Below are 27718 nucleotides of genomic sequence, written 5' to 3' on the forward strand. Positions count from 1 at the left end.
TGCTCTGAATCTGCTATTGAATTGAGGCTTCAGTATCCAAACATGATTCTGCAATGCGAGAATCTCTCTAGGGGAGTTTACTTATTCATTTTTGGGCACTTAAACCTCCCCTGATTTTTTTCACAAATACTAACTAAAACACCCCCTCTTTTTTCAAATTGGACTAAGAGTCTAAGACCTCCAATATTAAGTGATTTCAAGGGACAAAAACCTCCCATCTAGAGTAATTCATCAAAATCTGTTCAAATGTGAGATCATATGTGAGTTAATTTTTTTCAAAAACCCAATTTTGCCCTTTATGATCCCTTTTACCAATTCAAATCTCTCTCTCCCCCCCCCTCTCTCTCTCTCATCACTTTCTATGATGCTGTTTTTTAACTCCCCAATAAGCACAAGTTTCATCTCCAAGACTTCTATAATGAGTTGGGTCTGTTTCTCTTCTTTTATCACAAATAATAAGGGCACTGTGCTCAAAGCCGTTCTTTGCATCATTGAATTCAAAGTTCTAGACTCTGGGCTTATTTTCTTAGTTGGGATAGTGATGGAGGAACCAATTGAGATCAGGGTCTTAAAGTTGTTAGTATTGGGATTCGATTTGACAAGTGGTTTTAAGTTGGTTGTGTTAGGTGAGAAGAATAGGCAGGAATTGACGTCTTCTCAAGGTGTCAATGATATCAGGTGTGATAAAAGGGACTACGGTGTACTTAGGTTCAATGAGATGATGGGTTTGAATAAATTCAGTTTTTTTTTTATTTGAATAATTATTTATGTTATTTGAGCAAGGATTAAACACTAGAAAAAGAACACCCCGTATCGTTGCAAAGATGCATATATTAATTCTTATGTAAATAAACCAAATCCCTTCTTTCTATCTAATTTAAATCTGTTTTTTTAACTGCTCTATTTTCAGTCACAAATGGCTTCTTCTGGATCAATACTAAGCAACGCCCCAAGAAATCTTGTTCCGTTCTCCCCAAGGAAAATCCCATACTTGATCACATTTATTGGTTTTAAAGTTTAATAATTCTTCTTTTTATTCTATAGGAAACCTCTATTTTAATCTCTTTTTTTTTTTAATTTCAAGCTCTTTGAAATATTGGTTGGAAAAGTTCTTGGGTGGGTCAAGACAAGACAACCAAATAAATGGCAAGAGAGATTCCCTTGTTTTGGAAGTATTAAAGAGTAAGGAGAAATAAGACTTTTTAATGATTCCATTAGATATAATTCTCACAGAGGTCTTAGTCCAATTTAAAAAAAGAGAGAACAGTATTTACAAAAAAACTCAGGGGAGGTTTAAGCCTTTTTACCCTTTATTTTTTCATGGTGCTACATAATGGGGGGTAGCCCATAAGGAAAAAGTAGGGAAAAGGTGGAAAAACTTATACAAGGTTTGTAAAGGTTTCCTTACCTTCCCCTTCCTTTCCCTACTGTTTCCTTCAAACCAAAATCCCAAGTCTGTGTTATATCAAGTCAGCAATCCTATTAACTATCACCATCAGTTCGTTTTTTTTTTTTTTTTTGGCTGAGATATGCCTTTCATTGTTAGAAATGCAACAACTGACTGGTATAATTTTTCAATACTATTTTAAGCCCTCCACCCTTCCAAATGGAGCACATCATAGTTTATAAGTAATATCATTTAATGAGCTATTTATTATGACACTAATTCAGGAATAGAATAATTAATCGACTGATAAACACAATGGTATTAAATGCACTATTTGCTTAAAAGAGCACAAATGATAGGAAATATCAACTATACCACTGAATTGGATGGGTAAAATTATTCCCTCATAAATTGACAGTTGAAACAGATAATTTGCATAATGAGGCAAGGGTTTAAACTATACACGCACAATTACAGGAACATATTTATTTATTTATTTTAGTTTTAATTTTTTATATTAAAAAATTAAGGTTTAAGACAAAAGAAGGCATTTTTGGCAAAAATAGTGGAACAAGGCAAACATGTAGCTCTCAAATGTTACCCAAAATGAAAAAAAAAGAACACCTCAATTGACTAGCTCAACAGTTTTTTAATAGTTTTTTGTGATTTCCAATTTTAGGGTATGACCGAGCCAGTTAGGGCCGAGGTCACATTTCAAGTTTTCAACTGATCGCCATTTTCCCACCATATAAATAATGGGATAGAATTATATTAACACAATAGCTATTCAACAGGTTGAGAAAACAATGATAACCCCCACACATCATTCATAAAATGCATTAAGTTCACAGAAAGAGGTTAAATTCACAAAAACATGGATCTGATGATAGCCAAAACCTGACTTTTGGCCCAGTTAATCAGCCCCGGATATCAAGTACCGTTTTTAGGGGCCAAACCATTCCGTGGAATGCTGTAGCCTTTTCTAGATGTCGTGTAAACGTTAATAGATGTTTGGTGAGATGATTTACGTTCACCAATAGCCATTATTGCGTATAGCTTAAATGACTGCGACCGTTCAACCACTTCTTATAAAATGCCCAATCATCTTTAATTTCATTGTTCCAAATGAGGGGGATAAGGGGATTAGTTGCTTCCCTTAAAATGGAATGATGTTGAACATTATGGTTTAGACCCACGATACATGGCCAGGGTTGCATTGCGTATTAATAACAAAAACCCACAATGTCAAGTAATCGAGTCATCAGCCATCAACACAAAAATCACTCTACTGGTCGGACGCCAACATACGTATAAGATACAAAGGTGGTTGAGGGCGAGAAAACCGTTCAACAAACTTTGGGTTTGAATGCGCATTAAATCCATATAAATGGATAAACCAAATTTGATTTATTTTATTGGGAATTGATAGTTTATTCACCCTCAGAAATTTTATTGATTTTTTTAATGTATTATCCCAACTCTCCACCTATTCTATAGTACTCCCTAATAAATTCCCCCAAATATCACTGTTCTTAACTGTACAAATTCATAAAAATTTCTGAAGTGGAAAAACCCTTGTTTATATATTCAGATTGAAAATCGTATCTTACCTATCAGATTTATACTAGATTCAAATTGAATTCAGATTGCAGTTGGTTATTGACTATCAATAAATTAAACTAAACCAAACATATTGGAAATAAGTATTTCATATTTTACCAAAAAACACATTGAAAATAAATTTTATAAGACTTGAACCAATGACTCTAGTAAAAATACAACATTCAAACCAACATTACTAAAAGATCTAATCGATTGAAATTGATCCATGTCTAATCCAATTATAAATGGATCGAATTTGAATTACCCTTAAATAGGACTGTAATCAAGCCAAGTATTAGGCGCAAAGTGAAACATGGACAAAGGTCGATATACAGTGGATATGTGCCATAAGCAGCAGGACAAAGGTCAAAGTCCCGATATTGTACAAGTAGGGCCCTACTAGAAGGATATTGTTGTGGCATCATTTGTTAAAATGTTTGGATACATCTGATGGGCAAGAACATGCATATCGGGTGTTTCCAAGCCACTTAACATTTTTTTTTCTTTTCAAAATTGGTAAGAGGGTCGGTCTTAGGCCTGCCTAGCCCCTGAAAATGGTCAAAACCCTAAAAGTCCTTTATTTAGAGCATCAAGGGCCTGCCTTATACAATAAGATATGCCTGATGTGTAGTATTGAAATTTTGAACCTGTATGGTTTTATTTCTGGGAAAAATCTATGATACCAGAAAAACGTGGTAATTGACCAATCAAAGCATCCCATGAATTTTGATGAACACCACTTGACTGATCACCTCTTTTATTATACCTTTTGATTGGCTGTTTTTTGTTTTGAAAAACAAAATCATATACATTGGCAAAAATACCCTAGATAATCCAATATGGCCAACTTAAAGAATGTCCTTTTCTTTTATCAACAAAATTTCAACTAAGTGTTGCATTCGTTTTTGTTACGGATTTACAGTGGGCAAGATGTGGACTAGGTCTGTATGAATAAAGCACCTGACCACCTCAATATATGTTATACTTCTTCAACAATTAATCCAAACGGGCTTCACCTTAACCTCAATTTAGGAGATTTAAGCTATAAGCAAGGAGAGTATGTGCTGATTAAAATTTATATGACACGGTCCTTACCTTACTTGTAGGAGATTCAGGCTTTGCAATTGTAACGGCAATGAACCTGCCACCAAAAAACTAAACACCTCCCAAGTGAAGAAGAGGCATCTTTGTGCACTTAAAATTATTGATAAGAAGAAAAAGAGTTTAAGATGACAACCTTTCCATCCATTTCTGCAACAGCCAACTGGGCAGACTCTTCACTGGCAAACCAAACATATGCTAATCCCAAAGACTGTCTAGATTTTCTATCTGTTATAATTTTTACTGCAAGATAACAGAGAAAAATAAGACAAAAAACAAGTAAAACGGTTCAATTCATATCTTTTACTTATTTATTTATTTGATTCAATAAAGTAAAGCACAAATATCCAATAAAAAAATAAAATAGCACCTTTACACTAATCCCTAAAAAACAAGCAAAAATGTTATTAAATAAGATGAGTAGTATTTTCACCTTTTCTTACTTCACCATAGCAGGAAAATGACTTCATCAAACATCCTTCAGACATTGATAATGGAAGTCCTGCACCAATAATCAGGGAGGAATTAGAAATAAGGTTATTTCTGTAAATGAAAATGGAGAAGTTTGTATTGGGACGAAAAAAGAGTAACTCACTCAAAAATTTGAGAGGAAAAGAAAAGCTGACTTTTCAATTACTGTACATATATTGGTATATATAGTATGTGATTACATCTACATGAAAAACTGTATGTGTGTATGCATGCCTTTTCGAGCCACAAAAAAAGTCACTTGATTCACTGAGCAGAAAAGAAAATTAATTGAAAGTGTTGGATGTATTTTTCTTTCTCATTTTCTTCTCTAAGGTTGTGTTTGGTTTGAAGGAAAAAGTAGAAAAAGATAGGAAAACCTTTATAAACCTTGTATATATTTCCCTACCTTTCCCTTTCCTTGATTACCTTTTCCATCAAACCAAACATAGCCTAAAAGTAACAAATCTTTTAACTAACAACATAGAGCAATTGCTCATATCCACATTCCCACCCCCGACACATATAAAAAGAGAGGTATGATACCATGGGCTCCATAGGTTTAGAAGAGAACTGAGACCACATGTTAAATTGGACAGAACAAAATAAACAGGGATAGACTAATAATGAGGAACCTCAATACAGTTCTGTCCCACTGACCCCACTTTTGGCTAACTCTTCAGCATTCAAAGGAAAAGACATCCACTGGAATGGAACCAGTGTAAGCACAAGGGCCAATTTGCGCCTGAGGTGTGAGGTGCAAGGCGCAAGGCAAGGCTTGCACCTTTTTGAAGCAAGATGCAAAAATACAAAAAAAAAAAAAGCTGAAAATGAAAAATTGTCAGAAAATTCAAAAAATGCCAGAAAAGTTAAACATAATATTAATAAAAAATATATACATAAGCATAACATGTAAAGCGTATTCAAATGAAAACATAAAAATAAAAGCAAACATATAAGGCATTTTCAAGCATGTAAAACCCACAATCTCTTTTTTTCCTCAATTGCATTACTTCAAGTAGTTAATGTGATGTAAAACATATAGCATTCTTGATTCTACGAGTCGCCTTTGTACCACGCCCCTCGAGGCAAGCCCGAACAAGTCCATGTTAGGGTTTTAAATTCTTAATTCTCACATAAAAATAATGATTTTATAATTTTAATTGCCTTTTAAGAAGATATTTTATTAGGATGAATGAATGAACAATAAAATATCTTCTTAAAAGGCAGTCAAACTTATAAAATCATTATTTTTCATGTGAGAAATAAAAATTTAAGACCCTAACATGGATTTGTTCAGGATTCCTCGAGGAGGGTAGTTGGTGGTCCGAGGGTAGAGCCCCCAACCTAGCCGCTAGGTTAAAAAATAGGAAAAAAGCGCAGAATTTTGAAAAGGCGCACGCCTGGGCTGAGGCGCAAGGCCTAAGAGCTGGGCGAGACACATACCATAAAATACTCCTCGCTTGTGCACCAAGGCGTGCCGTTTAAATCGCTAAATGGAACCTCCAACCTGGAAGGTAGGGCCAACTCTTCTAAAATGAAATGAGATAGTTGCCATGAAAGATCTGAAAGACAACTAAATGGACCAGTTGCAACATTAAAGTACCTTTCCACCACAAACCTCTCATGATTTGGGGAGGAAAACTGAGACCATGAAGAAGGGAAGGATGTTCATCTATTTAGTGTTTAATCAGGCAAGAGAATGACATAAATATAGCCCCAGAAAGGAATGTGTTAAAACATCTCCACAATATGTACACCTTTCTTGAAGCATGCCCTACATGTTGGCATTTCTGTGGGCCACATTCAAGTAAGTACCTTAATCCTAGAGTGCAGGAACCATCCAAATGAATTTAGCGGGGAACAAGTTTTCAATATGTGAGCTATTTTGGTTCGAAGTGGCATCTAGTTCGAAAGTTAACTTATCCAAAAGTGAGATGATAGCAGTTGGAGATGTTCCTAATTTGCAAGACCTGGCAGAAGTGTTGGATGCAATATAGGTAGCTACCCTACAAAATACTTGGGCTTACCTTTAGGGGCAAAGTGCAACTCAAGAAGCATATGGAGCCCTCTAGAGAGAATTGACAGGAAATTGGCTTCTTAGAATGTTAAAGGCCCGCGAATAGGATCTCGTCACAGGTCGGTCAACGGGGAAAACCTCTTGTTTTCCCTTGTTCCTCCCTTTTCTTGAGGAACCTATCTTGGCGCCTTAATGGTGATTTGTTAAAGAGATCACCAACTCTCCTCTGCTCTTTCTTGACTAAAAATTTCGATAATTTCATTGAATATCATCTGCTCCTTTAAATAGGAGATTACAAGAAGATAAGAGTCCTACTTTAGGAAGACTTCCTAATAACCTTTATCTATACTACTGCCTAATTAATAAGAATACTGAATCTAGCTAAAATAGAAACAAATAAGATAAGAACACTGAATCTAGCTAACAGATAAGATAGGATAGGGACGCTGTATCTAGCTAACAGATAGGATAGGAACACTGAATCTTGCACCCATTACTGCTGCTGTTTGCGGCTGTATTTCTTCCCAATAAAAGCATCCACAACATAGAAAGGTAGATATCTTCCCAAACGAGGAAAGGTGATTCTAGTTAAGAGTATGCCACCCAGCCTTCCAGCTTATTATTTGCCACTTTTTCTAATGCCCTCAGAGGTGTATTGTCTAAATACCATTTGGTGAATTGGGAAGAGATATGCAAACCTATATCTCAAGGAGGGCTGGGAATTGGGAAGATGAAATTGTTTAATATAGCACTACTGGGGAGATAATTCTGGAGATTTTCTAATGAACTACAGGAGTTATGGAGATTGATAAAAGGATTGGTCTGTGTGTTTGGACCCCCCAGACTTGATAAAAGGATTTGGTCTCTAACCCGGGTTGGCTCCTTCAATTGTGCATCTTTGTTTAAATCCCTCTGTTCTACCCTCTCCTCTCAAGTAAATCTGCTGTTTGTTCTGTCTACCTTTGGGAGATTGACAAAGAGAGGGAAGCTAATGTGGAAGTGTATCAGAGCAGCTAGCTTGTGGACTTTATGGGAGGAGAGGAATGCTAGAATTTTTAAGAGAAGGAAAGAAGCCTTGTTGAAGTAAAGGAGTGTATAATGATAAGGACAACCTCTTGGATGAAAACTTCAAACTTGTTTGTGTATTACTCTTTTGATGATTTAAGGAGAAATTGGCAGCAGTGGCATCCACAGCCTCCACAAAGAACAGACTACAAGTAGAATGGAAGCCCCCTCCAGAAGGAATGGTAAAATTAAATTGTGACAAAAAGCAGTCTAGGCAATCCAGGACCCTCAGGCATAGGAGGGATTCTGAGAGATAAAGACAACATCTTTCTTTATTCTCAAAAACAGTGGGTGTTGGCGATTCTATAAGGGGTGAGATACTAGCAGTGGTACAAAGCATACAGGTTGCTAGTCAACTTGGAGTTGAAAACTTGATAGTTGAGGGGGACTACAAGGTGGTGGTGGGCTGGTTGACAAATCTAGAAAGTCTTTTGGGGTTACAGGGATCTTTTGAAGAAAGTAACTGGCTGACAAGAAATAGGGCAGTTAGGTTTCAGTGGGTTAGCAGATCGACAAATGCAATGGTTGATTCTTTGGCTAAACAAGGGGTATCAAGGGGTGACCTGTTTTGGGCTACCTTAGAATTGTAATTCAGGCTAGTGTGTGTTTATTTGCAATATTGCTTAGCTCCAAGGGGAGGTATCTTGTGCCTCCTCTTAGGCTGATTGTGCACTCTTTCTTTGATTAATAAAATTGCACTCATTTATCAAAAAGAAAAATAATGGCTGAAAAGTGTGGGTTTAACACCAATGGTTGGGATGCAGGTCATGCTCATTTGACATACAGCTGCAGCATCCAGAAAGGCATATACAAAGCCTATCCCCATTTCATCAAAGGAATATCATACGAGGCAGAAAATAGAAGTGGGTTGATGTTCTGGCAAGACCCATGGAACAATGACAGTCCTTTAAAAGAAAAGATTCCCTTCCCTGTTTAATGTGGCTGAAAATAAACAGGCCTCTGTTGCAAACTGTTTTGTGTTGGATGGTGATAGAATAGTTTGATCTCCTGTATTCAGGAGAAACTCCAATGATTGGTAGTTGGACCAGGTGACAGAACTTCTTTCTTTGCTTCAGAACCAGCACATAGACATGAAATTAGAGGACTCAAGATGCTGGAAATGGGCAAAATCCAGCAAAATTTCAGTCAAAACCTCTTATATTGGTCACCAGTCACCTTGGAGCCCTATAAAGCCATTGGGAAAGTCAAGTTTCTCAAGTTTTTCTTTTGGGTGCAAGGTTTTCAAGGTGCCAAGGCGAGGCTAGGTGATAGGGGGCACCTTGTCTGCTTGTCGCCTAGTCATCTAGGTGGTGGGACTTTTCAGAAAATGCCTCTTTTTTTTTGTCTTAGGAAAAGAAGAAAAGAAAAAGAAAGGATGAATATGTGTTGATTGGACAAAATTTTGAGTTCTTACATGCTTATTAGTTTAGATTTTGAAGTCTTCAAGGGTTCAAGACAGTATATATCTTGATTTTTTTTATAAGTGCAGTATATATCTTGATTGAACCCTAACAAATAAGAAAAAAATAAAAAGAACTAGTATCTTGATTGAACCCTCCATTAGCACCTTATTGCTGAGGCGTCACTCTACATGTTAAGCTACCATGGTATTACCTAATTGTTGAAGTTAGGTAGCATATCCTAGAGGTAATCTCTATTTTATATGATAATGGGTTGTTATTATATCATTTGGTGTAGCAATAACAGACATGCCTTTGTTGGGTTATTTCATTTCTCATTTGATTGATAACAGCATGTTTGTGTTTTAATGGATGGTCGTAAGAAATTGTTGTGACCATGTGAATTCATGAAAACCAAAGCCAGGCATGCACTCACTAGGTGATTTGGTTTACCCTTTGACTTATAGCATGTTTGGGTTATTTTAGAGTCCACAAGAAAGTGTTATGATTATGTGAACTCATCGCTTCACATGTTAAACTACTTCGTATTTCTTGATATTCCTAGTAAAGTAGTGGAACATAGAGGTAGTCATCATTTTATTGTTCCGGGTAGGCAGATGCTAGACTCTGTTCTCATTGCCAATGAGCTCATTCATTCCAGGAAAAAAGAAGGTTCCCCAGGGTTGATTTGTAAACTTGATATTGAAAAGGCCTATGATCATGTTAACTGGAGATGTGTTGATCTTGTGTTACATCAAATGAATTTTGGGCAGAAATGGAGGAATTGGGTTAAAGTCTGTATCACCTCTCCAAAGTTTCAATCTTGGTTAATGGACAGTCCGCAGGTTTCTTTGATAGTTCCAGAGGTTTTAGACAGGGAGACCCCTTGTCTCCTTTTCTATTTATATGTGTAATGGAGATCCTCATTCTGTTATGTAAGAAGGTTGTAGTTTCAGGTGAGTGGGAAGGTTTTGCAATCGTGTCGGGGGGAGAGAAGGTGAATATTCCTCAATTTGCAGATGATACGTTGTGCTTTGTGGATGCCTCTCCCCCTCAGGTGGAGTTAATCCTTGGGATCTTGTCTTGGTTTGAAGTGACAACAGGTCTTAAAGTTAATTGGAACAAGAGCCAAATCATCCCAGTAGGCCATGTCTCCAACTTAGCAGAGTGTGCTAGTATTTTGGCTTGTCAAATTGAGTCCCTTCCAGTCAAATATTTGGGACTCCCTCTAGGGGTGAGTGGTGGTTCTTCTGCAATTTGGGACCCGGTTATTGAGAGATTGGAAAGCAAGCCGGCCTCTTGAAGGCAAAATACCTCTCATTTGGGGGTAGGGTGACTTTGATTAAGAGTACTCTCTCCAATTTACCTACCTACTTCCTGTCTCTATTCTCTATTCCTAACAAGGTTGCAAATCAGATTGAAAAGCTTCAGATGGGAGGAGGAGAAAAAAGTGCACTTGGTGAGTTGGGAGCAAGTTTGCCTCCCCAAAGTTGAAGGGGGGTTAGGTAGAAGGAAGCTGAAATCTTTTAATTCTGCTCTCCTCTGTAAGTGGATTTGGAGATTTGCTGCATAAAATGACGCATGGTGGAGATCTCTCATTGCCAACAAATATGGTGTGAATTGGGGCAATTGGCGAACTAGGGACCCTCCTCCCAACTGGGGTAACTCTCTGTGGAAAGGGATAATGAAGAACTTTTCCACTCTGGCGCGGGGGTCTCAGTTAGGGTTGGTAATGGTAACAGGACCAAATTCTGGAAGGACCCTTGGTGCTCAGATGAACCTCTTGCTGAGTCCTTCCTCCTCTTCCAATGTGCTTCGGATCAAGAGGCCTCAGTTGCAGAGTGCTATAGTATTTCTGGTGGTTCAGTTCTTAGGACTCCCTCATTTCGAAGGAATCTTTTTGATTGGGAGGTGGAAAAGGTTTTGAATCGGAGGATAAGTGGCATTGGAAGTGGAACTCTGATGGGGTGTTCTCTATTAAATCTTTGGCTGCTAATCTCGGTAGGTGGGGTGTCCTTGATTTCCCAGATCAGCAAGTGTGGAACCCCAACAGCCCAAAAAAAGCCAACTTCCTAGTTTGGACTATGGCTCTTAATAAATGTCTTTCTAAGGAGAATCTAGTGAGAAGGGGAATTCAGGTTTCAGACTTGTCTTGCAGTCTATGTGGGAGCAGTGCTGAATCTACTGATCATTTGTGTATCCGTTGTCCGTATTCTGCTCAGTTGTGGAACCATTTCCTCAGCTCCTTGAAGGTATGTTGGGTGATGCTGAGGTCGGTAAAAGAGCTGTTGTGTTGCTGGAAGCTTATGGGTTTGAGCAAGAAAAAGAAGACTGTCTAGAAGATGGTTCCAATTGCTGTAATTTGGTCCATCTGGACCGAGAGGAATAGAAGGATTTTCAGTAACAAGATTCTAAGTCTGGAAGAGTTAATTCATAAATCAGTGGGCAAGCTGATTTCTTGGGTGTCTGTGGCTGCGGATTTGAGAAACTGTAATGTGTCAGATGTATTTCTTTCTAGCTCTTGATGGAAAGTGTATTTGCTGATTTGATCAGTCAGCCTGTTCTGGGACTAATCTCAGCCTCCTGTGTGAAATTTCTTATCATTAAATATTACTTTACCTTTTCCAAAAAAAAAAAACAACAACCATGCACTCATTGAGTAATTGATATTCCTAGTAAGGTAGTGGATCCTAGAGGTAGTCACCATTTTATCATATGATATAAGGTAGTTCATGTATCACTTAGGATAGCAATAACAACTATGCAATCACCGGGTAATTTTGTCATTCATCTAATTGATAGGATGCCTATGTTTTATTGGAGGGTTGCAAAAAAGTGGTGCGACTATGTGGACTAATCAAAACCAAAGGTGATTTGGTTTTAAATTTGATTATTAGTATGCTTATAACTTAATGGAGGGTCACAAGAAAGTGTTGTAATCATGTGAACTCATAGAAATCAAATCACCCAAGCATGCACTCATTGGGTGATTTGGTTTTTCTTTTGATTGATAGCATGTTAGTGTTTTATTGGAGAGTTACAAGAAAGTATTGTGACCATGTAAACAAATCACAACACATATTAGGCTGCCTAGACAATTCTTGATTGTTATAATTAGGAGGTAGACCCTAGAGGTAGTTTCTACTTTTTCATATGTTAGCATGTTGTTATTGATCATTTGGGGTAGGAAAAAGGAATGCATTCACTAGGTGATTTGATTTTTCATCTGATTGTTGGCATTTTTGTGTTTTATTCTAAGGTTGCAAGAAAGTGTTGCGACCATTTGAACTCATCGAATCGAAACCACCTAGGAATGCACTCACTAGATGATTTGGTTTTTCGTTTGATTGATAGCATGTTTGTGTTTTATTGGAGGGTTGCATGAAATTGTCATGGTCATTTGAACTAATCACTTGACATGTTAGCTACTTTGATATTTCTAAATTGTCATAGTAAGGTAGTAGACCCTAGAGGCAATTTCTATTTTTTTTCATATGTTGGCGACTTGGCAAATTGTTAGTGTGTCATTCAGGGTAGCATTCACTAGATAATTTGTTTTTTTTTTGTTTGATTAATAGCATGTTTGTGTTTTATTAGAGAGTTGCAAGTAAGCGTTGTGACCATGTGAACGCATTGAAACCAAATCACCCAAGCAAGCACTCGCTAGGTGATTTAGTTTTTCATTTGGTTAATAGTAAGTCGTGTTTTATTGGAGGGTACTCATTGCTCTACATTTTTTTTATGAATGATAATACATTTTTTAATTCATAAGAAAATTTAGAGTGAGTTCATACAACATCCCAGCGAGAGGCACGAGCTGCAGCCCCTCCTTGAATCTTACAAGTAAACTAGGAAAGAAAAGCAAGAATCACAACTGAGCCCAAAATAATTCTTCCCTATTTACCCCTTGCTTACCTAACACATTTGACAAAGTATTTTCTAATCTCCCCACCCATTGTACAGTGACCAACATATTCCTTGTCAACCAACTAAATTTCTTCATTTCATTCTTGTAACGCCACATAGCCTCTTCAGGATTTTTCAACCAACCCACCACCACTTTGGAATCCCCCTCAATTATTAGGTGTTGTACCCCCAACTGGTTTGCAAATTGCACCCCTTGTACAACAACTAAAAGTTCTACCCTGATGGAGTCCCCAATTCCCAAGGGACCTGAGTAGAGCAACAAAATCTCTCCCTTCTCATTTCTCAAAGCACCCCCCATTCCGGATAATCCTGGATTACCCATGCTACTTCCATCAAAGTTCAACTTTAGTGAGCCTTCGGATGGAGGAGACCAGCTTGTAATTGATTTGTCCTTTAGAGATGAACACCTCACTACTGCTGACCAATTTCTCCAAAGGTCATTAAAGGAGAATTGATGAAAGATTTCCAAGGTCTTCATCCAAGGTATTGCCCTATTTAACACACAGTCTTTCAAATCCTGACTGCTCCTTTCCTTTTCTTGAAAAATTCTAATATTCCTTTCTTCCCAAAGAGTCCAAATCAAGGCAGCACGAGCACATCTCCACATAATTCTCCCTATTGTTGTAGGCCAATAAAAGGTAGAATGGTTGAAGAGCATGTGAACTTCTGCTGGTAGACTCCAACTACCCCCAAACAACGAAAGTAGCCAAGCCCAAAGGTCTACAGAAAAGGGACAAGATATTAATAGGTGGTAACAATCCTCACCGTGAGCTCTACAGAGGATACACCAATTAGGAGAAATATAGAGGAAAGGTCTTCTCTTTTGTAGGTTATCTAGAGTGTTTACTTTCCCATGGAATACTTCCCAACAAAACGCCATAATTTTGGGGGGAACTGGCCTGCACCAAATCTCTTTTAACGGAAAGGGTTGGTGAGTAGAAAGTTGAGAGATGGACTTGAAGAAAGAAGCACAAGTGAATGTTCCATTGGGTCTAGGAGTCCAAACCCTCTTATCTGGCTTGGAGGGATCCAAACAAACCTGATTAAGACAACCAAGCAAAACAGAAAGATAATCAATTTCATCATCCCTAAGTCATCTGCGAAACCCAAAATCCCAAGTAGGATCTAAGGGTGTTCCCAAAGGTGAGACAAATTTTGAGACCACCTCTTTTTTGTACAAAGAAACAGAAAATAGCGAAGGGAACAAATCCTTTAAAGGTGTCTCCTACCCAAATATCCTCCCAAAAATGGATAGAGTTGCCAGAACAAACTTCATACCTGATAAAATTGAGGAATTGAGGAAGGGTGTTGTGAATAGCCTTCCAAGGAGCTGCTAGGTTAGCTTGCCTTGATACACCAGCATCCCATCAATTCTCTAACCTCCCATGAATGCTTCCCACCATCTCATGCCACAATCTCTCTCTTTCCAATGGCCATCACCGCAACCATTTCCCTAACAGAGCTTGATTTTTTCTAGTTACCCTCCCAAGTCCCAAACCCCCCTCTTCTTTACTTCTGCACACAATTTCCCAATTAACCAAGTGATCCTTTTTTTCTTGTCCCGGCTCCCATAAGAAATCTCTCATCAACTTCTCTAGTTTCCTAGCTTCCCTAACTGGTATCCTAAAAACAGACAAAAAATATGTAGGTAAGTTAGCCAAGGTAGCTCTTATTAGGGTAATTCTCCCTCCTAAAGAGATATAATTCCTCTTCAATGAGGTTAATCTCTTCTCAAACTTTTCTATCACTGGGATCCAAAATCTACTCTCCCTAGGATTTGCCCCTAAAGGAAGCCCTAAATATGACATAGGCCAAGCAGAGGTGGAACACTCAAGACACTCCACAATAGCCTCGACCTCCCCTACCTCCAAATTTATCCCGCTATGCAGCTCTTTTCCAAATTTATTCTCAAATTAGAAATACTTTCAAATCCTTTTATTAGCTCCTTTAGGTTTGCTACCTTTTCGCTAAAACCTCCTTCACAAAAGATCATTAGGTCATCTGCAAACTGAAGGTGGGTGACAGGGACTTGGTGTCTCCCTATTCTCCAACCCCTAATGGCATCTTCACTGTCAGCCTTAGTAATTATCCTATTAATCACATCAGCTACTAAGGTAAAAAGGAAGGGTGAGAATGGATCCCTTGCCTGACACCCCTGCAAGCTGGAAAAAAAATCCCTCACCATACCATTTACCAGAATAGAGTAGTGACAAGTACTGATACACCCAAAAATCCAACTACACCACTTGTCCCCAAATATTGAGCTATCTTTCTATTTACTGATTGTCAAAGTAAGGGAGTTGACCCTAGAGGCATACACTGATGTGCGACATCATTCAAAATTATCCTCGATAATTTGAAATCCTAAGAATACATGGAAGTTTCTTCGTAGTTCTTCCTAGCGTCATAATATCCAAGAAAACAATATCATCTAAAGCATCGATGCCAGTACACAGCACAAATTATCACTACCCAAATACTCCTTAACTATGAATTTGTGAATATTGGGCTCTTGCATCATTACAATGTCAACATCAAATTTTCTCAAGTAGTCTTTAATGATCATATAATCTCGAAATCTTTCACGTTCATTTACCATCTACTACGATTCAACTTGCTACTTTGTTTGCCACTACATATCCCTGATTTAAAACCACCATATTATTTGAAGCCACTAGTTTATTCATGATTTATCACAAGTTCCAATTTCTTCTAGTTCCCTTTAAACTGTTTCTAGCCATGGAATTTTGACTTCATATAGAATTAACTTTGCTTCTTTTTTATTGTCACAAGGATAGGCATAATATTTTGACTACAAACCCAGTCGCAAGTTTACCACTTTACCTCAATGACCCCCATCAGTAATTGCCTATATCTAAATCTTCATTAGTGCAGTAGAACCTGTAGTGGTATTTTATGAGAAGCACACAATTAACCTATCTTTGCAATTTATAAGATCCTTCTTTTTTCAATCATGCCATGCTAGAGTACACATGGAACTTTAGTCCCTATTATATGTCAAATTCACCAACTCAAACCAACAGAATTTTCCTATTTGTAACCATCCATGCTTAACCTAGCGACCTTTTCTTTGAAAAGGGCCATTATTTTCTAAGTTTCCAAAAATATACATTCCTTTCAAATTTCAAAGGATTAAAAAGGACAAAAAAAAGTGGTCAAGTGTCTTCTTCAACATCACTGCATAAGAAATACACAAAATTGAACGTCTGAAACCTTTCCCTATTTGCTTTGATAAATGGCCAAAAAAGATCATCATTATCCTCATATGGAACAAAAGCTGCAAAACTCTTAAAGGACCACAGCACCAGCTAAATCGTAAATTGGGAAAATGAATAGAACTTCCATGACAAAATCTTATTATGTAAATAGTTTACATAGATAAAAACCTCTCCAATCCATGCAATTCCATGGAGGATCCTTAAGACAACATGGAGTCGTGAGGCCAAAATAGTCTTTGAGAATTTTAACCCAAGACGCCCTAGGATTTCAAGCCGCCTTAATCAGAAAAGGGCCTCAAATGTAAAGTGCTTACAAGTAAGTGCGTGATATCTTGTCCATAGTGGAAAAAAGGAAGTAGTTCATATGTGTTGGTTTTTTGAAACATTATATTGAACTGTCTCAGCTTACATGGATTTTACAAAGGGATTTATTATCCCAACAATACAGAGGTAGTTAAGGAATACAGCTGGCAGAGGTTATCAGGTATATGGTAATATGGTTACAAGGTAACGTGGGGTATGACTTGTAATGTTCTAGCAAGCTCAACATGATAAATTTTAAGATAGCCATGCCAAACAGAAATTACACTGGACCTTCTTGTTCAACGATCTCTGTCGATATGACTAAATTTAGAATTGACGACTCGTCAAACAGCCTCTTGCAGAAACAGAATCAGCAGGTTGTTTAGGAGAACAATCGGAAAAAAAAAAAAAAGAAAACTATTTGACCAAATTATCCGACCTAGTGGAGAATCAAACAGAACATTCGCCAAGAAAAAGCAAGAATTGAAATTCCATATCATTACTTGTTTGCAACAAACAGCAAATGAACATACATAAAGAAACTCATCCCTATTGCATCCTTAGAGGGGCCGACTGAGCGAAATGTAAAAGCTTTCAACCATACTACTGCTCACTTTACTCACTAGACTTCAACAATAGTACCGAACTTCGTGCAAACTAAAGTACTAAACAGTCCAATTACGCATACATTAAGCGAATTTCGTACAATGAGTTCGATCTGATGAAGATCGAATAATTACCTTTGATGAAGATCCTCGTTGAAGAATATTTCTCGGCTTCGACTGAAGAACCAGAACTCGAGCAGCATCGGATGTTCGGAAGAGCCGAATTGCAACGATTCACTGATTCTATTTTGAATGTGATAGGGACGATTGTCCTTCGAATTGGAGTTTTCGAAATCGAGGATCTGGAGAATGCAAAAGATCTGTGATGTAATAGGACACACGAGGATGCAAGAGCCATTGGAAATCCCTAATTTCAGCAACCACGAAACTCGAATCGAGGGGATAGATCTTAAATACTCGAGTTTGAAAATGGTACCGGGAAACGTGGTACAACTGTACAAGAAATGCTTGTAATGGGCTTTGATATGGGCTTGGGCCCCATTAATCTCATTCACAGCCACATGCGCTCGTTCGGTGGGAGTGGATTGGAGTCTTGGACGTCCATAGTCGAACCCTTTTTCTCTCGTTTCCCTTTATTTGGTGGAAAAGATTTTGATTAAACCATGAAAAATTACAAAATGAAAAAAAAAAAAATAGTGGAACCAACAGATGGTTGAAATTCATCGGATCGTGGCGTGGCTATATTTGGTGCGAGAATTAACTAGATTGGGTGAGACTCATCTAGCGGTGGTGGTCTCATTACTCTGGACTGGACCTATACCTATATTGCATGGCTAGTGTTGACGAGTCCGGATTTGTTGACCACAATACATTGCAGGTCACATTTCACCCGGGATCAAATCAGCCCCATAAGACTGCACCCCACAACCTCCCACAGCATATTTCTGCTGTGTATTGGAAACATCTCCCGATAATAGTATCAGAAATAGTAATGTTATTATCTAGAAATATTCTCAATACACGGTAAAGATGTATTTGTAGGATGTTGCGAGGAGCAATCTTGTGGGGGGCTAATTTGAATTTCATTCACCCACATGAGGAAATCCAACTGTTGGCCCAAGATGTGCTTATCATTCTTGGCCCAGAACCACCTTAAAGGCTTAAACATACTAGACATTTTTTACCTATAAACTCTCCCCATATCCCTACCCACACGACACTATATGCACACTACATGGAGAGATGTTCCCACATCCTTGCCCACAAACTCTCCTATCCACAAATGCTTCCCACATCTCTACCCACAAGAACATTACATGCACATTTTGGAAATGTCTCCTTTGTCATTGTCATTCATAGAAAGATGTTCCTAATACATAGCATCAGTGGCTTGTGGGTAGGTAGGGGAACCGAACCGTGGGCTTAATTTCCAAACCAAACCAGTAATAGAAACTGAACCAAAGTCAATTGGTTAATTGGTTGTTGGTTTGGTCAATCGAATCGTGGGCCTAATTTCCAAACCTAACTGGTAGTACTGGGTTTTGGAAAACTGGTAATTGAAACTAAACCAAAGTCAACTGATTAATTGGTTGTCGGTTCAGTTTTTTGGCTTTTATATATGCATATGTAATAAAAAATTAGAAATATACATAAGATATTAAATAATATATTTGTATAATATATATATATATATATATATATATATATATCGGTTGGTCCAATTAACCATCAAATTTTCAAAAATACCGAACCAATTTGTTCAATAAACCATAATTTTTTGTTCAATCTTGTTGGTTCTGTTTTTCTTGCTCACCTCTATGGGTAAGGATGTGGGAAATGTTTGTAGGTAAGAGTTTAGGAGATCTAGGGTGATCATCCATTGGGAGACAATGTTTTAAAAACTGGCCTAGAATCGAAACCGTTCTGATGACAGTTTGATCGTCCGGTTCGAACAGACGACCTCTTGAATGGGTTGACAGTTCGACCATCCGAATCAACAAATCATTGACCAATTCAACGTTTTTTGGCCAATAACCGGATTTAAGATAAAATGGAACCAATTATTTGGGCAGTTCCCAAACTGAATGGTCTGACCGTTTGGATCAACTACCATTCGAAAACATTGTTGGGAGATGTTGCAAATATAAAGTGATATTGTCATGTGGCCATGTGGGTAGGAGAACTTGAGTGAAAACATACCCGTCAATCTCCACAAATTTTGTTGAGAGTTGATATAATTCTATCCTTCTTTATTAATCAAAATAACAAAAAGAAAAAAATATCAAATTTGTTAATAGAGAATGACCAATGGAATCAATAGTTACTTTACCTACTAACTAACCAGGCTACCAGATATCTAAGGTTGCAACTTGGGTCGGGTTGGCCCGAACCCAACCTAAAAAAGTTGGGTTGATGTTCGGGTTAGTGCTAGGGTTGAAATTCATGAACCTGACTTTACTTCGGGTTGGGTTAGGATTGACCCCTTAGCCAACCCGAACCCGACTCTATAGTACTTGTAATGTATAAATATATGTTATATGTAATATATAATATACATTGATTTGTTTAGATGCATGATATTCGCATAGCCCCCACCACATAGCATCATGTATTTCTTTTAAGATAAATCACTTCACTTAATCCTAATCAGAAACACTAAAACCTTAATAACATTATTTTATGTCTTTTTTTTTTGAAAATTTTATTCTTCATCTCCTCTTTGTTGTTTGCTACCCAAGAAGGATCTATCGTAAGTCATAACTCATAATAAACTATAGTCATTTATAACACTTGATTTTCTGAATTTTTGTATCAAAAGAACAGAAAAAACGTCGACAAACAAATACTAATGAAACATAGGATTAACATATGTAGTGAAAATTGAGTTAAGATCTAAAATCGAGAAATTCTATGAGGTTTTAAGGGATGGGAAGAAGGTTGGATTGGGCCCAACCCAACCCGAAATTGGCTTTGAGTTGGGTTGGGTTGGGTTAGGGTTAAGATTAGGTTGGTCGGGTTGAAGGCCAGATTGGGTTAAGATTAGGGTTGGGCTAGGATTGGCCTCAACCCAATCTAAGCCGGCCCGACTTGCAGCCCTATTCCAACAGATCTCGCAACTTATTCAGCCACTCACACATGGACCTGAATTGGACCCAATAGTTTTGGGCCCAGGTATATTAATAACGGACCGGGTACCCATTTGTTTGATATCATCTTTATCATGTACCCACTTAAGTAGAATGTGAGAAGCCCTTGATTACCCATTAGCCTAAGGCCTATTTGTGGGCGGGCTTTTGGTGAAGGCCACCCCCAAATAATTCTCTAATTTAAGGGTTTCGACTTTGACTGTTTGACATGGTTGCATTTTATGACCAAATTACCACATCATCATATCGATCCTCTATGACCATTTAAGCACAAATGATGATGTGGCAAGTTGGTCATAAAATGCAACCGTGTGAAAGTCAAACACCCTCTAAATTAGAGAATTGATTTTGACGTATCCACAAAATTCTTGAGCATTCAACATTAATAGAACAATCTCCTCAACAGGCTTTTAAATTCCTCACAACCTTTCTCACAAAACTCAGACTGGAATCAAGAACTCCAAATCAATTTAACACAAGCGCTTTGTAAATTTCTGTAGTTTTCTTCTGAATCACTTTGTTTAGTTGATCCTTAGTAGAGACAAGCAACCCATCTAGCGCATTTCCATTTCAAGGCTACAAGCCTCGACGATGGTGGCTAAAACTGAAGGCAAGGCGATTGGTATCGATTTGGGTACCACCTACAGCTTCGTCGGAGTGAGGCTAAATGACAGGGTCGAGATCATCGCCAATGATCAGGGTAATAGGACTACGCCTTCGTATGTCGCATTCACTGATACCGAGAGGTTGATTGGTGATGCTGCCAAGAAGCAAGTCGCCATGAAACCCTCCAACATAGTGTTTGATGCCAAGCGACTCATTGGTCGGCGGTTTTCTAATCCGTCTGTACAGAGTGGCATGAAGCTCTGGCCCTTCAAGGTTATTCCTGGCCCCAGTGACAAGCCCATGATTGTTGTTCAATTCAAGGGCGAAGAGAAACATTTCGCCGCTGAGGAGATTTCGTCCATGGCCTTGACCAAGATGAGGGAGACTGCGGAGGCATATTTGGGTTAGACAGTCAAGAATGCTGTCATCATTGTGCCGGCCTATTTCAACGATTCGTAGAGGCAGGCGACGAAGGATGCCGAAGCCATTGCTTATGGTTTGAATAAGAAGGCTTTGAGGTCTGATGAAAAGAACGTTTTCATGTTTGATTCGGGGGTGAGGACTTCGACATCCGGCCTATTTCTACCGCATTAGAGAGCTATGCGTATAGCATGAAGGATACGATCAGGGATGAGAAGTTTACTGGGAAATTGAACCCTACAGATAAGCAGAAGATGGAGAAGGCAATTGATGATGAGACGATGGACTGGCTTGAGAAGAATCAGTTGGTGGAGGTGACATGCCTGGAGGTATGGGTGGTGGTGCCAAGTTGCCTACATGCCGGATGGAGGGTATGGTTATGACCAAAGCAATGGCGGGACTGTCGGACTGGTATAGGACTGCTGGACTGCAGGACTGGTACAGGAGCTGGGCCTAAATTTTAAAATAAGATTTTTCATTTTTTTTTATCTTTTAGTGTCCGGTTCAACCGGACGGATAGTTGATAATGGCAAATGTCCGTTATAATGAGGTTAGTTCAAAAGTGTCGACGTGCGCGTTTCTCATTAGAGGGTTCACATGCTCCATGAACCCAAGGGTCCACTGAATCCGGACTCTTGTTTGGCAAGAGTGCAATTTTGTATGCAAAATAAAATAAAATTAATTTTTTTTTTACGCTTTTGCATTCAAAATAGAGCAAAGTTTGCCTCAATTTTTGGGAGTAATCTTTTGCATTCAAAGTTGATCAGGTAGATTCTAGTTTAAATTTTACAATCAAACACAAAACAAAATTTATCTGTCCAAAACCAAACCAAATTTGCACTTATATGGATATATAAGCCTTTTGCATTCTTAGCAAGCAGTAGGATACACTGCCATAATTTCTAATGATTTAAAAACCGATCCGAAGCCACCGGGTCAGCAGTTTAAAAAAAGTAAAAAGTAAAAAAATAGTTAGAATAAAAAACGGCCAAAACTGTTGTCTGAATGGGTTGACAATTCACAAATTAAAAACTATTGCTTGAACGGTTTTTAGGCCAAACAGACTGATCGCCTCGGGTCAATGATAGTTCAAAAACCATGATAATTTGAACCTTCACAACTAGCCCGGGTCAAAGACAAGTTGATTCATTATACAAAATATTACTGAAATTGCACCAGACGCACACATGCGAAGAGTAACTGTATATCACCTAACAACTAATAATAAACTTCACACAAAGAGAATGAGACGCCTCTACTCCTTAGAGAAGTGGTCTCCCATTACGATCTAATTATAAATTAACCTCATTTGTTTCATCATTCAAGTTTGATCCCGAGCTCGCAATGAGAAAATGGGGAAGCAGAAAGAATGTGCACGGTCAAGTATTATAAGTAAAGGTAGGATGACCCATCTCCGTTACCTAGCTAGGAATCCCAGCTGATGACCGTCGGTCCCCAGCACCAGAGAGAGAGAGAGAGAGAGAGAGAGAGCGCAACTGAGCAAGCATGGAGAGAGCAACAAGTATTCGAACAACGATGTTAATCCTGCTTTTGCTGGTGCTAGCAACCAAAACCATGTCTGTGCCGGCCCCCCGCCCACTCTGCATGTCCCAGTTCGCCCTGGCAAACCATGCCTGTGCATTCGTGCCTCTCGAACATCATCTTGCTGCAGATATGAATGGGACTCATCATCAGGAAAATCAACAGCAAATGGTTAATGAGCATGAACACGAGCACCGGCACGGCCACGACCACGACCACGAGCACCGGCACGACCACGACCACGACCACGACCACGAGCACCGGCACGACCACGACCACGACCACGAGCACCGGCACGACCACGACCACGACCGCGATCATGAGCATCATCGCCATCAGGCCCATCGCCACAGGCACCACCACCATCACGGGGCAAACGCCGAGTGCTGCAGATGGGTGAGGGAGCTGGATTCGACGTGTGTGTGTCAGTTGATGGTTCAGCTGCCTTTGTTCCTGAGGAGGTCGCCGCACACCTATACGGTGAGGGTGGAAGACTCGTGCCAAGTGAAGTTTGAGTGCCCAGGGAGAGCGTGACAGTGCTGTTGCTTAATAAATTCTTGTTTAGGCTTAGATTAATTGGGACATTAACTATTAGTAAGGTTGGTGATACTATTAGCACTACTACTACAGATATATATGGTTAAATGTACTTGTGATTTTGTGAGACTGGGCGGTAAGGGCTGTAAAATGTTGATACTAGTTCAAGTCTATGCATGGTTTCAGCTTCAGTGATTGTGGAAGTCTTTAGTCAATTAACTGTCTAACGGTCTGTTTGGTTCATAGAAATAGGGGTTTGGAATCGGAATATTTTAATTGTTTGGTTGAGCGAAATTGAAATTCCATTTTCATTCCTATTGAAATGCCATTCCACCATTTGAGGGAATGGTCATTCCCTAGCTCATCCTTTGGGAATGAAATCCTACTCCAGCTTATTCCAATTCTGAATTAGATTCCTATCTGAACCAAATAAACTATGGCAACATACCATTTTGATTTTGATTCCAAAAGGATTTTTGTTCCAATTCCAATTCTGATTTAGACTATAAACAAAATGGGCCCTAATTCAATAACTTATTGGACTAGTAAAACCCAATTCCACACACCTTTGGTTATTAGTTAGGAAAATAAATTTTGGGCCCATTTGGTTCACAGGAATAAGGGTCTAGAATTGGAATTGGTTGGGCAAAATCAGAGTCCCATTCCCATTCCTACTTGAATGACATTCCTCATTTGAGGGAATGGGCATTCCTTCCCTCTTCCTTGAGAATAAAATCCCATTTCAGCTTATTACAATTCTGATTCTGATTCTTATCGAATCAAACAGACTATGGGAATTCTGATTTCAAGGATTTTGGTTTCAATTTCAATTCCAATTCCGATTATAAACCAAACGAACCATTACTTATGGGCTGTCTCTCCAAAACCTAACTCAATTCAAAAAGAGGAATTAATTATTCTCTGTATTCTTCTTTCATTGCATGTGTCAATCGTTATTTGAGGTTCAAACTTCAAAGAATCCAAAAAATCTCCTAAGAAAAGGCTATTTAAAAAAACGCATGATACACTTTGAAAACATATGTATATGGTGAAAAAATTAATATATGCATCAATATGTTATATATCAAACTCACATAAATCTTAAAAATCATCTAACACTAACTTTAAGTCTCAAATGGATATAAGTATGGTATGAAAAATAATAAATAAGGTACTACATGATAATTTAATCAAAAGATCTATAAATTGTTAAAAATCAAGAAAAAATAAATCTTAATCCCAAATTTATATATGTATGTATAGAGGTAGCTGTATCATGGGATTATGTGTTATGTGGTACAGTCGACTTCTATGCTTTAAGAAACAAGGATAAATCTATAGTTGCTGAAGCCTTTAAGAACTTATCACAAATTTTCAGACCAAAAGAAGGTAAATGGGCCTGTGAGTAGCATATCCAAGCACGGTGTTAATACATCCAGATTGGAAAATGGGCCTTGATATACATCTATAAACTAATTTCGAGGCAACTCATGCTTTTTATTATCATTTTGATTACTTTGGTCCATGAAAAACTTTTTGTGATGCAACTGTTTGTTAAAATTCCATTTTCATTTCTGTTGAAATGAGCATTTTTTCATTTGAGGGAATGGCCATTTCCTATCTTAGAGAATAAAACCTATTCAAGGTGATACGTGCATGTGCATGCATGCACTAGGCGGCACAGAAGTTGAAGACCCGGTCAAAGTTGATAGCAGCAGGAGACTCGGTCATAGTAGTTCTTAGTTATTGGATAAGCCTTAGCCATTCTATTTCAATTCTGTTTAGTAGATAAGTCTTCATTTCTGTTTTAGTAGATAAGTTCATTCTGTTTCTTGTTGATAAGCTCCTAAGATCATGGGGCGGCAGTTCCTATCTTAACTCCTAGTTTGTAGCACTATAAGGCTATAAATATAGCCTGAAGAATGGAATAAAGGCATTGGCTTTTCCTACAACCAAATTCCCTCTCTCTTCTCCTTATCCTACTCTGAATCTCTCTTTCCCTTTGCTGAGAACTTGACTATATCAGTTGGTATTAGAGCCGGTTACGACCATGGACACTCGTGGCAAAACCAATGCGGAATTCCGCAATGAGGTCAACGAGACCTTGGCCCGGCATGAGTCAAGCTTCGACCAGGTGAACATTGTCTTACAAGCAGTGTTAACCGAACTCCAAGCCTTCCGAGCCTCATGAACCACTCCCGAGACCAACCCCTTCGCTCATGAAGAAGCCTCACACCCACATACTTCCCGTTCCAACTCCGTCCATGATCACCCTCATCAGCATGTCAAATTGTCATTCCCGAAATTTAATGGGGATGACCCAAGCGGCTGGATTTACAAGGCAAAGCAATATTTTGATTTCCAAAATATTGTATCAGACCAACAAGTGCAACTAGCTTCCTTTCATTTGGAAGGCATCGCCTTGCAATGGCATCGGTGGCTGACAAAACATCGCGGACCACTTACATGGGAAGAATTCTCCAAGGCTGTGCTACAACAATTTGGTCCAACCGACTATGAGGATCCGTCGGAAGCTTTAACTCGCCTCAAGCAAACTACAACGGTGGCAGCTTATCAAGAAGCCTTTGAACGACTCTCCCATCAAGTTGACGACCTGCCCGAGAGTTTTCTCATTGGCTGTTTTATTGCAGAACTTCGCGATGACATCCGTATAGATGTGAAAATTAAGCAGCATAGAACCTTGATAGACACGATCGAAGTTGCTCGACTGATTGAGGAGAGGAACCTACTACAGCGGAAATCAAACTAGCAGGTTCGATCCCAACCAGCCGTAGTATCCCAGAGAGGGTCACCCAACCCAATGGCAGGTGTTCTCGGGTCTCCACCAACTCAGCGCACGAACCAGGTTCCCAACGCTCCACCAGCAATGTTCCGGCGGCTCACCAACCAGGAGGAGCGAGAAGGGATTATGCTACTACTGTGATGAGAGGTTCACCGCTGGCCATCATTGCGAACGTCCACAGTTATTCATGATTGAGGATCCCATACAGGCGGGCACGGAGAATGACGAGGCAAAGGCAGAGAACCAAGAAGCGATTCCTGAGATCTCCTTCCATGTGATTGCAGGAGCTGAGCACCCACAAACCATACGCGTTCTAGGTAAGCTGAAAAACAAGAACGTGACGGTGCTTATTGATGGCGGTAGTACCCACAACTTCATTGATCAAGCCATAGTCTCTAAGTTCGGGTTACCAGTGAACCGGGATAGAAAATTCCAAGTTATGGTCGCCAACCAGAAAAAGATAGAATGTGTGGGGCAGTGCCAGGCTCTCACTCTCACCATCCAAGGGCATCCCATTACTGCTGACTACTGCGTTCTCCCAGTTGCGGCATGACAGCTGGTATTAGGAGTGCAATGGCTAGAAACTCTTGGACCCATCGAGATGGATTATAAACGGCTAACCTTGACGTTCAAGAAGGGAGGAGTCTCTTGCACCTTCCAGGGAGTGGGACGCGCCAGCATCGAAGCCTTGACCGACAAAGAGTGCAACGGATTACAAGGTACAAGGTTCCTCTTCCAAATAGTTCCTTCCAACTACAGCAGCCAACCCAGTTGCTATCTGCCTGAGATGAACCACGTCCTAACTGAGTTTTCTCATGTATTTGAGCCGCCCACCAACCTGCCACCTAAACGACCACATGAACATCAAATTCTGCTTCTTCCCGAAAAGGGACCAGTTAGTGGGAGGCCATATCGGTACCCATATTACCAGAAGACGGAAATAGAAGAAATGGTGAAGGAACTTCTGCAGTCAGGATTGATAAGGCCAAGCAACAGCCCATTTTCATCACCGGTTTTGTTAGTGAAGAAGGTTGATGGAGCTTGGCGATTTTGCGTGGATTACCGAGCGCTGAATGACATCACAGTAAAAAACAAGTACCCCATTCTGGTGATTGATGAACTATTAGATGAGCTCCACGGGACCAAGTTCTACTCCAAACTAGATCTACGGTCCGGGTACCATCAGATTCGGGTGCGAGAAGAAGACATCCCTAAAACAGCCTTTCGAACGCATGAAGGGCATTACGAGTTCTTAGTGATGTCGTTTGGCTTGGTGAATGCGCCTGCAACCTTTCAAAGCCTCATGAATGACCTCTTCCGTCCATACCTCCAAAAATTTATTTTGGTCTTCTTCGACGACATTCTGGTTTATTCGAAATCATGGGAAGCCCATATATCTCATTTGCGAATTGTTCTAACAATATTATCCTCTAACAAATTATTTGAAAAAATGTCAAAATGTCGATTTGGTGTTTCGCAGGTCGAGTACTTGGGTCATATAATTTCAGAGCAAGGCGTGTTAGTTGATCCAACAAAAATACAAGCCGTTCTCAAATGGCCTACACCGACATCGGCAAAGGGGGTCC

At 39.1% G+C, this 27718-nt stretch overlaps 1 protein-coding gene and 1 pseudogene across 2 annotated transcripts; one reads left to right on the plus strand and one right to left on the minus strand.

Annotated features, from left to right (window-relative positions):
* Window positions 1-3831: 3831 nt before the first annotated feature.
* LOC104612647 (glycine-rich RNA-binding protein 4, mitochondrial) lies at window positions 3832-17547 on the minus strand. Of its 2 annotated transcripts, none has more exons than XM_010280166.2 (4): window positions 17253-17547; window positions 4524-4592; window positions 4227-4333; window positions 3832-4130 (listed from the first exon to the last, which is right to left on the minus strand). In XM_010280166.2, exons 1-4 carry the CDS (start codon window positions 17473-17475, stop codon window positions 4101-4103), a joined length of 429 nt encoding a protein of 142 aa, XP_010278468.1. In that variant the 5' UTR covers window positions 17476-17547; the 3' UTR covers window positions 3832-4100. The 2 variants fall into 2 exon arrangements, with proteins under 2 accessions (XP_010278468.1, XP_010278458.1); XM_010280156.2 differs by having other exon boundaries at window positions 3832-4144; window positions 17253-17543.
* A 3268-nt stretch (window positions 17548-20815) lies between these two features.
* On the plus strand, window positions 20816-21238 carry LOC104586785 (heat shock cognate 70 kDa protein pseudogene; annotated as a pseudogene).
* The last annotated feature ends 6480 nt before the right edge of the window (window positions 21239-27718 follow it).

Source organism: Nelumbo nucifera, chromosome 4 (assembly GCF_055504915.1).
Source record: "Nelumbo nucifera cultivar China Antique chromosome 4, China Antique-T2T, whole genome shotgun sequence".
Lineage (NCBI taxonomy): Eukaryota > Viridiplantae > Streptophyta > Magnoliopsida > Proteales > Nelumbonaceae > Nelumbo > Nelumbo nucifera.